At 44.9% G+C, this 16,474-nt stretch overlaps 1 protein-coding gene across 2 annotated transcripts in view; it reads right to left on the bottom strand.

Moving 5' to 3' along the window:
- Positions 1 to 9,292, bottom strand: part of LOC138284826 (mucin-2-like) — a 283,362-nt gene extending 274,070 nt beyond the window's left edge. The window contains exon 1 of one of the 2 annotated variants that reach the window (XM_069224011.1): positions 9,233 to 9,292. In XM_069224011.1, the coding sequence (XP_069080112.1) occupies positions 9,233 to 9,273 (41 nt within the window). In that variant the 5' untranslated portion in view covers positions 9,274 to 9,292. Of the gene's footprint in view, positions 1 to 9,142 lie in introns of both variants that reach the window. The other variant, XM_069224012.1, reaches the window with a different exon arrangement.
- Between the last annotated feature and the right edge of the window lie 7,182 nt (positions 9,293 to 16,474).

The following is a 16,474-nucleotide window of genomic DNA, read 5'->3' as shown; positions in this document are numbered from 1 at the left end:
CAATTTCAGCATATTGTCATTAGCAATATGCCACACAGTATAAAATATACTTAGGCTGTCCTATTTTCCTTGTTTATTTTTTGTGGATTTCATTGGTGTTTCCTTAGTGGTTTCCAAACCTTTTGAAATTGATGACTATCAGGGTTTGTTTTGCTGCTTGACCCACAAGATAGGGATTTTCAGTGTTGTAGAAGGCTGGCCTGGATTATAGTGGGTACCAATGGTTCTTACACCTTGTGCAAGGTCAGTTATCCCTTATTAGTAGAGTAGTAGTGTACTACTAGAAAGTGGAATGCAAACCACAAATGGACCCCTAGGCTAGTGAAGTGTGTAGAGGGTCGCTGGGAGTGTAAGAAAACACTAAGGCCCATATTTATACTTTTTTACGCCGCATTTTCGGCATTATTTTACGCAAAATCGGCACAAACTTACAAAATACAATTGTATTTTGTACGTTTGCGCCGTTTTTGCATCGAAAAGCGGAGCAAATGGGGTGCTAAAAAAGTATAAATATGGTCCTAAGGGTTTCCAAGATACCTATAGGAGGCTGGCATGGCTTATAGTGGGTACCTGATGGTACTTACACCTTGTGCCAGGTCCAGTTATCCCTTATTAGTAGATGAGTAGTGTTCTAGCAGCTTAGGCTGATAGAGGTAGCTATAGCAGAACAGCTTAGGCTGAACTAGGAGACATCCAAAGCTCCTACTATACCACTTATATCATATAGCACTATATCATAAGAATCACAATACTCAGAGTTACTAAAAATAAAGGTACTTTATTTTAGTGACAATGTGCCAAAAATATCTCAGAGGATATACTCCCTTAGGAGGTAAGTAAAATATACACACAAACCAAAATCAGGTAAGTAAACAGTTAGGAAAGTAGTGCAAGCACTGTAGAATACAACAGGATGCAATAGGCCTAGGGGCAGCACAAACCATACACTAAGAAAGTGGAATGCGAACCACTTAGGGACCCCAGGCCTAGTGTAGTGTGTAGAGGGTCGTTGGGAGTGTAAGAAAACACAAAGGGTGTCCAAGATACCCCACCCCAAGACCCTGAAAATTAGGAGTAAAGTTACCCTACTTCCCCAGAAACACACTAAAGGTGTGATAGGAGATTCTGCAAAGACCACAACAGACTGCAAAGCACTGAAGACGGATTCCTGGACCTGAGTACCTGCAAAGGAAGGGGACCAAGTCCAAGAGTCATGAAAGTGTCCAGGGGTTGGCAGGAGACCACTAAACCCCGGATGAAGGTGCAAAATGGCTGCCTTCGGGTGGATGCAGAGGAACTCTGGTGAGCTCTTGCATTCATTATCTGAAGAGAAGACCACAGGAGAGGCCCTAAATAGCCCTCAGAGGAGGATTGGCCACCTAGTCAAGTAAGCACCTATCAGGAGGTGTATCTGATGTCACCTGCTGGCACTGGCCACTCAAAGGCCTCCATTGTGCCCTCACACCTCTGCATTCAAGATGGCAGAGGTCTGGGGCACACTGGAGGAGCTCTGGGCACCTCCTTTGGGGTGGTGATGGACAGGGGAGTGGTCACTCCCCTTTCCTTTGTCAAGTTTCGCGCCAGAGCAGGGACTGGAGGTTCCCTGAACTGGTGTAGACTGACATATGCAAGGAGGGCACCATCTGTGCCCTTCAAAGCATTTCCAGAGGCTGAGAGAGGCTACCCCTCCCCAGCCTTTAACACCTATTTCCAAAGGGAGAGGGTGTAACACCCTCTCTCAGAGGAAATTCTTTGTTCTGCCTTCCTGGGACTGGGCTGCCCAGACCCCAGGAGGGCAGAACCCTGTGTATGGGGTAGCATCAGCAGTAGCTGTAGAGAAAACCCCAGAGAGCTAGTTTGGCAGTACCCGGGATCCATAGTGGAGCCCCGGGGATGCATGGAATTGGCTCCCCAATGCCAGATTCGGAATGCGGGGATAATTCCATGATCTTGGACATGTTACATGGCCATGTTCGGAGTTACCATTGTGAAGCTAAACATAACACATAGGTATTGACCTATATGTAGTGCACATGTGTAATGGTGTCCCCGCACTCACAAAGTCCAGGGAAATGTCCTGAACTATGTGGGGGCACCTTTGCTAGTGCAAAGGTGCCCTCACACTTAGTAACTTTGCACCTAACCTTCAGCAAGTGAAGGTTAGACATATAGGTGACTTATAAGTTACTTAAGTGCAATGAAAATGGCTATGAAATAACGTGTTCGTTATTTCACTAAGGCTGCAGTGGCAGTCCTGTGTAAAGGTTTGTCTGAGCTCCCTTTGGGTGGCAAAAGAAATGCTGCAGCCCGTAGGGATCTCCTGGAACCCCAATACCCTGGGTACTTAGGTACCATATACTAGGGAATTATAAGGGTGTTCCAGTGTGCCAATTGAAATTGGTAAAGGTGGTCACTAGCCTATATTGACAATTTTAAAGGCAGAGAGAGCATAAGCACTGAGGTTCTGATTAGCAGAGCCTCAGTGACACAGTTAGTCACTACACAGGTATACACATTCAGGCCACAAACTATGAGCACTGGGGTCCTGGCTAGCAGGATCCCAGTGAGACAGGAAAAACAAACTGACATACATATAAAAATGGGGCTAGCATGTCAGGCAAGATGGTACTTTCCTACAAGTGTTTACACAACATGTAGGTTTTTGCAATGATTGTTATAAAGCATATATTTAATTTAAACAATAAATATTGCAGGGTACATAGTATCTTCCCATTGACAGTGTGTCTAATGGACTTATGTTAGACTGTTATAAGCATAGATAGTCTGTGTATCACACTCTCACTCATGCTCACATCTCTTGATCCTGTCTCACATCTCATTGCCTCTCATTCCCACTCTGTCAGCACTCTTTCTCTGTTAACAGGACTATTAATGGATTAAGAAAGGAATAGTTGTATATTCAAATGTTTTAATAAACAATTGCTGGACACAGTTGGGGGCATTCACCTACTCCTTACTGAATATTCTGACATTTTAGGGGTGATCAACCCTGCCAACAACATAGTACTTTGTAAAAACCTTAACATTTTTGACTGACACTAGTTTAATTTGTAACCCTACATTCTAAGGCCCCTAGAAATTGCTCACCAGTGCTTTTCTGCACTCTTCACCTGACTACAAAACGATAGTACTGCTGTTCTGAGGACAGTCATAGCTGCAAGTGTCCCCATGGCAAAAGTCTTTCTTTAGGGCAGTCTTGGCTTTTTACAGACATCATATTGTATTCTTTGACTTTAAATTATGCTGTTAACATTGTGACTATGGGCTTAAACCCCAGCAGTAAAATACAGTTGGGTGAAAAAACAGAATTAATTGCGGATATCACACATAATCATGGGACACCTTGAAGCTATGAATTTTGTTGGTATGTGGAAAGTCATATGCCATATTATCACCACTGTCCCATAGGCATGGTGACATCACTCTTTTCACAGGTACCTGTCAGTATACAGTGCATTTAATGTTTGAAGCCTAGAGTGTTATCATGTTACCTTCTTTCAATACTGACTTATTAGAAAAGGTAACTGATGCATCAAAGGTTTTTACTGATTTTGTGTCTGTTGTTACATCAGATAGAATATAGGCCCTCCTTATGAACATCGCGGCCCAGACTGCCATGCCGGCGGTGGCGGAAATTACCGCCACTATGATGGCGGTCTGGACCGCCATATTCTGAACACAGGGAGACCGCCACAGACGGCCCTCCGCCACCGCCAGGCTACCGCCGCCAGACAGCCTGACGATGGCGGAGTTCCTTATCCAAACAGGGCAGCGCTGCAAGCAGCGCTGCCCTCCGGATAAAGAACCCATGTTCCCCTAGCCTTTCCCTGGTGATTTTCCCCACCAGGGAAAGGCTGGCGGAAGGGGTGCTCCGGGGCCCCCGTGCACAGCCTCATCACGCATGCCCCTGCCCGATTTACAGGCAGTGATATGCGCGACGGGTGCTTCTGCATGTGGCGCCATCGACAATGTCCAGGCCCAGCATTCCGCTGGGCCGGCTGGCGGAAACACTGTTTCTGCCCACCGGCCCAGTGGAATGTTCATTATTGGGCTGGTGGGGTCTTCAACGGGCTGGTGGTCTGTGTTTAGACCACCAGCATGAACATGGCGGGGAATCCCACCATGTTCATAATGACCCCCATAATGTCAAAGAATGTAATGGTCCGGCCCTTTTAATAATCAGAGAAAGAATTAAACACTGTCAACAATGTCAACAGATCAAATATAATTTTAATAAAATAATTAGATTTAGACCTAAAACATGCTTTCAAACCCTATACCTTTATTTGAAGCAAATAAAATTGGGGGAACCACAGTGAAGAAGAAACAATATTTCAGTGACATCCCTAAACAATGAAACTCAAGTAGAATAACTGTAGACTAGTTGTTCTTGCTGCTAACTTATATGAAAATGTTAAACTGTGTGGAACTTTCAGAAAGAAATAAAACATGAATTATTCTTTCTCACTTTCCTTTTTGGAATGATATTTTAGTTTGTGGCTGTGCAGGTGTTCATCAGTGTGTATTTGTTTACACTAATGAGGGCTGTTTCCCTTTTACTGGGGTTTTATAAGTTAATCTATAGGTTTGAACCTAAAATGGATAGTCTAAATTTACCTAATTAAAAACATCCATACATAATAATATAGTTGTACATTTTACATTGATATCATAATGACCAGGCAGTAAAATCTTAAAACCCAGAAGACACTTGAGTAAACAACCAGTACTTTCAGCATATATAAAATTAGCAAAGCACAATTAATCACTTCCTCATCCAGATTGTATTCATTGTATTAACTAGCACCACATTTCGTTACACATGCCAACTACTCGTTTCCCAAATATACAAAATCATAATGAACATCTTCTCTACATTAACATGTAGCACAAAATAAGACAATCTGCATCATAGAACGTATCGTCCTCCAAACAATATAGTTTGCTTCGACCCAGCTCTATTCTTGATAGTCCTATCAATTGGCCACAAGGCCCATGTATCAGAGGATACTCAGTTAACAATCATGTCATTGTCAGACTTGAAGCAATATGCTAATGAATCTAAGCTAAACCTAATGCTATAAAACTTACACAAAGGGAGTAACCACCTTTTATTAATTTTGACTATTTTTATGCAAAAAAGTGGAAAGTGCATAGTGTTACCTTTCCCACCAATAGTGCAATCACAGCATTCTTCCCCTTTATGGAGCCTGCCACACCTCACTAAAGTACTCTCTAGTTGGGAATATCCCCAGTCTAAACTGGAGGTATGGATTGCATTTCTGTACAGGGTAAATTTGGTTTAGATATTTTCAAAATTCTATTTCTGTCTTGAATGTCTCCCGTTTGAAATACTAAACATATTCTTTCAGGGGTTCCATACTGTCTGTACCACTGAACTAGGATCTCTTCAGAGTTTCCCAAGCTGCAAAAGTGTTACTAATGTTTTGATGTGTGTCAGCCAGCTAGCTCTGCCCAAACCGCCACAATTCTTCATTTCCAAACTGGATTTTAAATATACTGCAAGACATAGATGTTTCTTCAGTTTAGTTAGTGCAGTACTGGCCTCAATGCAGCCATATGGAATGACACTAAGGGATTCCCTAAACCTAACCTTAACTAGGACTTCAATAAATCATTTTTCTGTTATTTGTAATTCCCTTAGATTGCCATGGCCCTATAGTTCAGCAGATACTTCCTTCTACAAATATAAGCACTGCCCTCAAAGTGTGTACTAGGGTGGCACTTGCTTTACTTATCTGTTCTCTCCCGAATTGTGTATCAAAACATATACCGAAGTAATCGAATTAAGGAACACACTCTATTCCTTCACCGTGAACCTTAGGTATTTAGATGTTCTCTTTGAGGGAGGAAATAACGTCACTGCCATAACATAATATTAACATATAAATATTCTACTCTAACATATCCTACAAACCTACACAGTAATTTGTGTATTGCATTTCCTGTCCTAGAGAGCAAAACAGCATCATTTGCAAAGGGGAGGAGTGAGTCAAACCTTATTGCTAGGAATGATTCGGACATCCTGGATGGCCCCAACAAATATTCAACTATATCAAGAGCCTGAAAAGGAATCAGGGTAATAGACAGCCCTGCTTAACTTCTTTTTAAATCAGGAAGGGTTTGGTACTCTTGACGTGGGTGCTGTAGATCCACTATTGCCCGCAGAACTACATTGCAAATCCCTAGTGCTTAGAGAGAAGACCAGGGTTTTTTATGATTTATGAGATAATGCATGACTTTAGTTCAATGGAAGAAAGATACAAAAGGGACTTATTTTCCACTGTGTACTTATAACAAATCAAGTACAAATAGCTTCGTCAACTGTTCCATTTCTTGACAAAGATATTTTCCACTAGTTCAATAGTTTACAACAATTACTTTTCTTATGTAATGGTACTGTGAGGCTATGCATTATTATTTGGAGGGAATATGAGTCCTCACCAATTATAAAAGTAACAATTTCATACCGGGTCCAGTTAGATCTCAACAATTTAAACCAAAGCTCAAAGCTTGGTGGCTGTAGCATAGAGCAGATAGTGTAAACAATTAAAAATTACAGAACATAACACAATAAAAATATCATCCCAAAAAATTAAATAATTTAATGACTAAAGAGACTAAAAAATGAGATGTGATTTTTAGGAAGTATATGTACAAATAGTGCCAAAAAGTGTTAAGCACCAACCATTGTCAACTGGTTGCACTTGACCAGTGTCTAGGCACAAGGAACAGCACACCACAATGGAGTGCAGATCGGATACAGAAACCAGGTTCTTCCAAGTCAGAAGATTTACCTTCTGACTTGTCTCTGAGATAGAAGTCGAAAATCCTCAGTGTGGCAAGACAGCAGGCTGTGACCGAGCTAGGTTCTACGATGCCAGATAGCCGTAGGACAAATTACCAGTAAAGCATTTGACTTTTGACAAGAAAGCACTGAGTGGAAGAAATTCAAAATCTGTGCCCAAGGAAGGTCTCTTGCTGGACGGATACATTTGATGCCTTTGCTTGGTGGAGAATTCTACCCTCAGACTAAAGGCCTCATTACAAAGCTGGCCCGCCAGCCCGATGGAAAGGACACCGAGGCGGAGCTCCCCTCTGGGCCTATTATGAGGTTTCTTCTGCGACCTGCGAAAAGCTCAGAAAACTGAGGTTTCCACCAATCAGCCCAGTGGGAATTGTGTGACGGCATTGGCCGTGGCTCCTAGTGAAGCTGGGGCTAATGCTGTCACACTGAGAGCCTTGGAATACGCACTGTTAGCTGTAGCAAACAGTGTGTATTTTGAGGGTGCTGGGCAGCAGAGCCCCTGCCATAGGCACGGGTAGTGCAGTTGCCCCTTGTGGCCCCCAGCATTGTATTTCCACCAACCTTTCCATGGGGTGACGGCGGTCTTCTGGTGGTCCGACTGCCAGGATCGTAATGTGCGGTCGGAATGCCTGGTGTGCGGGGGTCTGAATTTCACCATGGGCTGGCAGTCTCAAGACCGTCATCTTTCTAATGAGGCCCTTAGTAACGTTTTTTGAGCTCAGATTCCACCAGTGGGGCAAGTCTGCAAGCTGTAGCCGAACAGGGCACCTGAAGGCAGAATAACGCCTCTGTGATGTCCCACTTAAATGTATTTGCTGATGCGGAAATGGCTCGAGTGTGAGCAACCTGAATCTTTGGCCCAGTGACAACGCTCCTTCATCGGATTGACTTTGCAGGTTTGTTCCGATCTTCTGTCAGTTCTCCAGGCAAAAACGCTTGAAAAAGTTTAAAAGTCCTAGCTTTTAGAGTTAGGTAGAAGTACATTCTGTCACTTATCCAAGGACCCCATGACCTAAGGGACACCAATTCGATCTTCTGCGCTATCTTCCTCTGCACATCGGGGTTCTCTTCTCTCTGCTAAAATCTTCCTCTTTGTACATGAGAATACTCCTTGCCTCATTCCCAATGGTATCCTCATCTACACATGTGAATCCGCCTATTGCCTATTGCCTATTGCCTATTCCCCGTCATTCTCTTCTCTTTGCACATGGCTTCACTTCTCACTTCTATCCCCTTGACATCCACCTTTAAGCACAAGCATCTTCTCCTTTCATCTACCGACTGCCTTCTCCACTTCTCAACTGCTTATCTTCTCTCCAGTACTAGGGTGATCTCAAACTGCTCCCCGGGCTTCCCTCCTCTCACCTGTGGAGTATCCTCAGACTTACTTAGATCTTTATTCCCATGGATGTCCACTATTCCTCAATAGCCCATCTTCTCTCCAGTGTCCTAGGATTACTCCCTCCTCCAAAATCAGCCCATTCTCCTATTTTCTGTGGGTCTACCCATCCTCTTCACACGTCTACTCACACTTCTTGCCTTCCCTCTTTCCTCTGTCCCGCCTCATCTCTGCCCCTGTTGCTCCCACGAGGCTCTTTGGTGTACCAATCTGGGTTCCATTCAAAATGCCGGGGACAAGAACATGTATCAGCTGTTTGCAACTGGAGTAACCCTGTGTTTTGTGAAATGTCCTGAGACTTACTTACTTGCAAGTTGCATTATAAGGTAACCACAAACCGGTCTGATTCTGTCTTTGCTCAGTCAATGCTACAGCTTTGGTGACAGAGGCGTCGAGCGCCCTATCTTCTATATAACTGCTCAGATGCTATTGATTTTTTTTTAATGAATGTAATAATAGTTTAATATGGAAATTTAAAACTTTATAAACTCGCAGCATCTCAGCTAAATCTGTCATCCTCACCGTAACATATAACATAAAATCTAAAAATGCAACACTTTTACGAATTTCAGTGACGTTTTTGTTTATTTAATTTTCCTTACTCAGGTATTGTAATAGCCGCTGTAAATTGCTTCTAAAACATACAAAATGGCATAATCTGCTGTACAGTGAACACGTTCGGTAAAGGATAGGTATGGCCTGCAGCTGACTCGGTCTTTCCTCAGTTCCAGGTAGACAAAAGGACTACCATTATATCAGATAGTGGGAGCACCTGATCTGTGTCGTCGCGGTACCCTAGCATATCTGAGCCAGCACATTTGGATGGAAAGTGCCCCATCGGCCGCCTCTGTCTCCCTCCCCTCCATGTGTCTCTGCACGATGGTGGCCCTCACCTGTGGCTTCGGCTGATTAAATGAAGAGTGCTCTGCAGGGCCTAGATTGAAAGCGGGGACGCGACAGGCATGGAGGAATCCCACACTCACCACTGGCTGCTCCTGGACGTCTGAGCTCCCAGCCTGTCCATCCACTGGAAATACCTAGCGAGTGACACCTGAAGGCCCCAGGAGGGAGGGACGCAAGGGTGCAGCCATAGTCCTGTCAACGGGTCCAACAGGTTCATGCACCCGCAGGCGACTAGAAAAGAGTCAGAAATGTAACCAAACAGCACAAGGCACATTGCAGGCCCAGAAGGCCACGTTAACAAGACAGTTCCGAAGAATACCCAGAGTGAAGCAATGTATGGGTGGGTTAGAGTATAGACGAATGCAGGAAGTGTGTAGGGTCGTGACTTTAGCTTATATCAGTATTGTTTCAATGCAAAGGATGATTGTCAGTTGGCCATATGAGTCGGTCATAGGAAGAGGTGAGAGAGTTTGTGGCGGTAGACTGTGCATAAAGAAGGAGGGTGAATGTACAGGGCAGTGTAATCAGTGGCCAGGGTGGGATAATCTGTACAGGATGTGCTAGTCATTGCTTATAGCAGGGCAGCTTCTGCATACTTTTTTGGCATCAAGTTCGGACTTGTAAGAGCAGGGGATGCTAGCCATTTCATAGGGTGGGATGATAATTGTACATTGCATGGTGATCAAAGCAGGGGGTGGGTGGCAAACACTAAGCATGCATTAGATAGTGCATAGGGTGGACTTCTCAGTGGAAATGGTGGGGACTTCATTTCATAGGGTGTGGTAATCAGTATGCAAGATGGGGAGCACTGCTTGGTACAAAGGGCGCTGTAGACAGACAATAGTGTGGGTGGCTGGTCACTAAGAATAAGTAATCAATGTTTAGGGGAGGTAATTACTTAATATGATGCATTAGTCGAGACAAAGGATACGGCATTCTGTGAATGAAGATGATTTTTGAGTTGATAAGGTGAGATGTTTAAATACAGAGGGTGGAATAACATTTGAATAAGGTTGAATAGTCAATCTGAACGGTGGGTAATTCGTTCCCCTTGACATGGTAGTCAATGCATCGAAAATGGTGGTCAGTCAATGAATATGGCGGAGTGCCTGGTGCATATGGGGCTTAGTCAATGTATACAGTAGGCAGGCTTGGCACTGGATACAGAATAGATAGTAAAAGTCATGAGTAGTAATTGTATAGTAAGTGTATAGATGGGTTGGTTAACGGATCAATTCACTGATGAGTTATTTGGCATACTGAACGGTTTAGGGGAGGATTGATGGATTTATGGGTCGGTTAGTCAGTGCAGGAAGGGTTGGTCATTATAGGAATGCACAAGTCTGTATGTTGAAGGGTGAGTTTGTCCAGAGATGGGCTCTCTGGGACCAGACAAAGGTTTATCAGGGTACATATGGGGCGATTTGGTGCAGATAAAGTGAGCGATGCACACATGAATTGGTCATCAGACAGAAGGGTATTCAGTACAGGGTATGTTTTGGTCCATGCATGGATAGAATTGTTAGTGCAAGGAAACAAAAGTAGGAGGGGAAATTAGTTGTTCAACGTTAGAATAAGTTGTCAGTTCAAGCCGTGGCTTCGTCACTGTTGAGATTGGATGAATCGATGCAGAAATTAATTGGCTATTGTAGGAATGGGTTTGTCAGGGTATGGATATGTTGGACAGATTAGTTATGGATAAGTTAATTTAAGTTAATTTAGGAAAAGATTGGTCAAGCAAGAGAGGAGTTGGTCCAGGTATGGATTGATTGTCTGTGGACAAACTGGCCAGTTCAAAGGTGGATTAGTTATTCAGTGATGCTCAGTGTAGGGAGGGGATAAACAGTGTAAAGAAGTGGAGTTTGGAATGTGTAGTGGAAAGGGGATGATTAGAGTTGGGATGGATTAGTAATGTAACACCATGTAGTTCATTCGGATGGTTGCTGAAGGTCTGACTAAGAAGATGTGGGCTACATGTACTGGAGACGGCCATGTGACACCTTGAGTGAGATGCTGAAGTGACTGGACACAGACTGAAGATATAGGTGTGCTGTTTTCACAGAAAATAGATATATGCATACAGATGGGTTGTGGAGAGACCTTTAAATGAGTATGTTTGGTTGATAATTCATGTCCATGAAATATACAAATTATTCGAATTCCGGACGATAATGATGGTTACAATATTGAGTTAATTTTAGTCACTGAGAACAAAGGCCCCTAATAGGCAGCCGTAGGGACTGGCTATGGCTGCTGGCAGATGGAGTTACTGTGCAGGTGGCAGATTTGACTCCAAGCTAGGTGTAGTTTGGAGACTGTTGGTCTCGAGTCGGTCTATCCGGGTAAGAAAATCACCAGTTACTATTTCCCAACCAAAAATAGGCTGTGCCTAATCGATAATTAGAGTAACAAACAGGAAGGTAATGCTTGAATTAACCTCATTCATTAGCAATCACATAGGCCCCTTCAATCCATCGTTTTCACCCCGAGTAACACTCTAGACAAAACCCTGCCTCATGCAATTTAATCTCAATGCTATCCAATATAAGCAGGCCATTCGTAAATGCTATGCCAGGTCCTCTCCAGATAAGAACAGAAGCAAATGAGAATGACATTGGCCTACTTACGCCTCATCACTGAAGAATAGCTTTAGTCCTCTGTCACACTGAGTATGAGACCCATATCTAAGTGTACCCCTCACACCTAGGGCTACTAAAGAAGGTCAGGGCAAAATGAGTTTCGTTTAAATATGGGTCAAGTGGTGCATGCTAAAGAAAGCTTTGAGAATTCAGAGAGGATCTTCTGCAAAGTACTGACTGACAGGTATGATAATAAGACTGGGGGCCTGATTTAGATGTTGGAGGTAACGGTCCCGCCACTGAGCAGATTGTGATGTGTCTTCCCGCCAAGCTAACTTTGGCGGTGTTAACTCCACACCTGATTTAGCAAATTGGAAGGAGAAGGGGCACAAAAACTTCCCTTTTCCATGTTTCCACTTCTGTTTTGGACTGGACCCGAATGGACGTCACCTGCTGTTGATGCTGCCACTGGACCAAGGACAACACACAACCCCGTGGACACCAGACTCAAAGGGAGGGATTCTGGATGAGCTATGTACATTGTGTGGGCACTGCATATGATTTCAGGACCTCTGCAGAAATATACATGCCACAGGTATTTTTTCAAAATATCTCTGACATGCATATTTCGGGAACACATTTGGGTCAGAGATTGATGTGGATACACGAGTAGAAGACACATATTGCACTCATACACAATTGTTATTGTAGTGTCAGTATTCATTGCCAAATGAATGCTGACATCACAATAACAATGGCATCACACTAGTCATCAAGTCTTCGTGTGAATATTGCAAGTCAACATGTATCTCTGATATTGTGAGTCCTGTTGTGTACGTGAGTCAGTACATGTATGTGTCTGTGTTTTGGATTGGCTGGTTGAGGTGGAAGGAGCAGGACTGAGGGTGATGTAGTTGTGTCTCTATGTGTGCCACTTCCATATCGGTCTAGTGTTTGTTGTGCATGTTTGGGTGTGTATTGTGTTGCTGTGGGCAATACTCAGGTGAGTGTTGTTGTGTGGTGGTCATTGTTGAGTGAAGTTGTTCTTGTGTGTGCGTTTGTGTAAATGAGTGTGTAGTTATGGGTGGTGGTTGTGTTGTTTGTTGGTGCAGTGCCCATAATGTGTATTGTGTCATGAGTGTATGGCAGTGTGTATTTTCGGCATGTACGTGTTGTGTGGTGTTAGAATGACAATAGATAATAGTGTGCATGTAGTGTGTTGTGTAGTGTGTTGTGCAGGTGAAAACATATAGCCAAGGTACAGAGTGTGTGTGTCACTTCCTTTATTCCATAGCCACTGCCATTGTACGATGTCCATTGGGTCCAGCGACCGTCTCCCTCTGTCAGCAACCTGCTGCCAGTACACCGCCAGCAGGACTGTAACGTCTAAATAGTGGCGGCGGGAACCTGCCAGCCTGACGGCTAGGTAGAGCACTCCATTTTTGTGGTCTGAAGCTTAGCCACAATACATCTAAATAATGCAGCCAGAACACCGTCGACTTGATGTTGTTTCCGAGTCCGCCACTGCAGCAGATTGGCAGTAATACTGCCAAGATCTAAATCAGGCCCGAGTGCCGTAAGTGACTGAAAGAAAACATAGGCCCGCATTATGACCCTGGCGGTGAGTGATAAAGTGGCGGTAATACCGCCAAAAGACTGGCGGTAAGTAACACCAAATTATGACCACAGGGTGATAACTTCCATAGACAGCCAATGTACCACACAAACTGCCAGGGCGGAAACAACACTCATCACAGCGGTAGCCAACAACAGCCAGGCGGAAGACAAATTGCCGCCCACCATATTGAGACACATCACTCAGCCTTCTTTTCCGGGGCGGTACCAACGCCATCAAAAGCCTGGCGGAAACACATCACTGAAGAGAAAGGACTCACCATCAGAGATACAGGGAAGAACAACACCGCCATGGAACCCAAACTGCAAGTCTTTCCGATGATCTTCTACGTTATGCTCCACCTGGAACACCAATGCCGATGAAGACAGCAATGGTGAGTACAGCCGCCAAGCACACAAGGGAGGGTGGGAGGAAAACGAGAGTGAAATACACATGCACGACTCACACCTGACACACACACACACAACCAGCTGCACATGAAAATCAATTTGTCCCCGAAAAACTGTAGAATAATGCAAGGACAACATGAATGGACGAACGTTATTGTAATCAGATCAAAATCAAAATGATTAATTCAATTTGTCAATGAAACAGATATGTTCACATGTACACAAAGGGCCACTGCTCAGTCCAATGTTCAAAGGGCCCATATGGCCACAGGGCACAGTCTAAGGCCCGACTCGAATCCTGACCACATTCGGATAGTACACTGCAGGGGCATCTGTTTGCAAATAGGCAGGCACCTCAGGGGGAGGAGGGGGCACATCAACTGCATGCGGAAACAAGCCCATTGGTTCTGGAGAGGGCTCCATGCCCATTGCTTTGTGCTGGGGAGTGAAAGGCCTGGCACTAGCCAAGGTGCCCCCACATTGTTCAGGGCAATTTCCCCAGACTTTGTAAGTGCGGGAACACCATTACACGCGTGAACTACATATAGGTCAATACCTATGTGTAGCTTCACAATGGTAATTCCGAACATGGCCAGGTAACATGTCTAGGATCATGGAATTGTCACCCCAATACCATCCTGGTATTGGGGGGACAATTCCATGCATCCCCAGGACTTTAGCATGGACCCCGTGTACTGCCAAACTAGCTCTCTAGGGTTTTCTATGCAGCTACCGCTGCTGCCAACCCTCAGATGGGTTTCTGTCCTCCTGGGGTCTGGGCAGCCCAGTCCCAGGAAGGCAGAACAAAGGATTTCCTCTGAGAGAGGGTGTTACACCCTCTCCCTTTGGAAATAGGTGTTAAGGGCTAGAGAGGAGTAGCCTCCCCCAACCTCTGGAAATGTTTTGTAGGGCACAGATGGTGCCCTCTTTGCATAAGCCAGTCTACACCGGTTCAGGGAGCCCCCAGCCCCTGCTCTGGCGCAAAACTGGACAAAGGAAAGGGGAGTGACCACTCCCCTGTCCATCACCACCCCAGGTGGTGGTACCCAGAGATCCTCCAGTGTGTCCCAGACCTCTGCCATCTTGAATGCAGAGGTATGAGGGCACAATGGAGTCCTCTGAGTAGCCAGTGACAGCAGGTGACGTCAGAGACCCCTCCTGATAGGCTCTTACCTGGTTAGGTAGCCAATCCTCCTATCAGGGCTATTTAGGGTCTCTTCTGTGGGTTTCTCACCAGATAACGAATGCAAGAGCTCACCAGAGTTCCTCTGCACTTCTCTCTTCGACTTCTGCCAAGGAACAACCGCTGACTGCTCCAGGACGCCTGCAAAACCACAACAAAGTTGCAAGACGACTACCAGCAACATTGTAGCACCTCATCCTGCCAGCTTTCTCGACTGTTTCTTGGTGGTGCATGCTCTGAGGGCTGTCTGCCTTCACCCTGCACTGGAAGCCAAGAAGAAATCTCCCATGGGTCAATGGAATCTTCCTTCTGCTAACGCAGGCACCAAACTTCTGCATCACCAGTCCTGTGGGTCCCCTCTCATCATGACAAGTGTGGTCCCTGGAACACAGGAGCTGGATCCCAGTGTCCCTGACAGTCCAGTGGCCCTTCTGTCCAAATTTGGTGGAGGTAAGTCTTTGCCTCCCCACGCCAGACAGTAATCCTGTGTACTGTGTGAACTGCAGCTGCTAGGGCTTCTGTGCACTTTTGCAAGACTTCCTGCATGCACAGCACAGCCCAGGTCCCCAGCACTCTGTCCTGCATGGCCCAACTAGCTGAGTTGGACTCCAACTTCGTGGGACCCTCATTTGTTGTGCTGAGATGACCGCTGTGCTCAGATCTTCTGAATGTCTATCCAGGTGCTTCTGTAGGTGCTGCCTGCTTCTGTGTGGGCTATCTGTGTTGCTGAGTGCCCCCTTTGTCTCCTCTTCCAAGGGGCAACCACCTGGTCCTTCCTGGGTCCTGGCAGCATCCAAAACCTTCAACCTCAACTCTTGCAGCTACCAATACTTGTTTACAGTCTTTCTGCGTGAAAACAACTCTGCATCCTCCAATACGCCATGGAACATCTTCTGACCAAAGGAGAAGTTCCTGGCACCTTCTGTTGTTGCAGAGTCTTCAGCTTCTTCTACCCAGAGGCAGCCCTTTTGCACCTTCATCTGGGGTTTAGTGGGCTCCTGCTCCCCTGGACACTTCCATGACTCTTGGACTTAGTCCTCTTCCTTTGCAGGTCCTCAGGTCCAGGAATCCGTCTTCAGTGCTTTGCAGTCAGTTGTTGTCTTTGTAGAATCCCCTATCTCGACTTTACTGTCTTTCTGGGGTAGTAGGGTAACTTTACTCCTACTTTTCAGGGTCTTGGTGTGGGGTATCTTGGACACCTTTAGTGTTTTCTTACACTCCCAGCGACCCCCTACACACTACACTAAGCCTGATGTCCATTCATGGTTTGCATTCCACTTTTGGAGTATATGGTTTGTGTTGCCCCTAGGCCTTTTTTTACCTATTGCATTCTATTGTGTTCTACAGTGTTTGCACTACTTTTCTAACTGTTTACTTACGTGATTTGGGTTTGTGTGTATATTTTGTGTATATTACTTACCTCCTAAGGGAGTATATCCTCTGAGATACTTTTGGCATCTTGTCACTAAAATAAAGTACTTTTATTTTTAGTAACTCTGACTATTGTGTTTCTTATGAGATAGTGCTATATGATA

The sequence above is a fragment of the Pleurodeles waltl genome, chromosome 3_1 (genome assembly GCF_031143425.1).
Source record: "Pleurodeles waltl isolate 20211129_DDA chromosome 3_1, aPleWal1.hap1.20221129, whole genome shotgun sequence".
NCBI lineage: Eukaryota > Metazoa > Chordata > Amphibia > Caudata > Salamandridae > Pleurodeles > Pleurodeles waltl.
The sequence above is the reverse complement of the archived record's forward strand: the minus strand, read 5'-3'. Positions and strand labels throughout refer to the sequence as shown.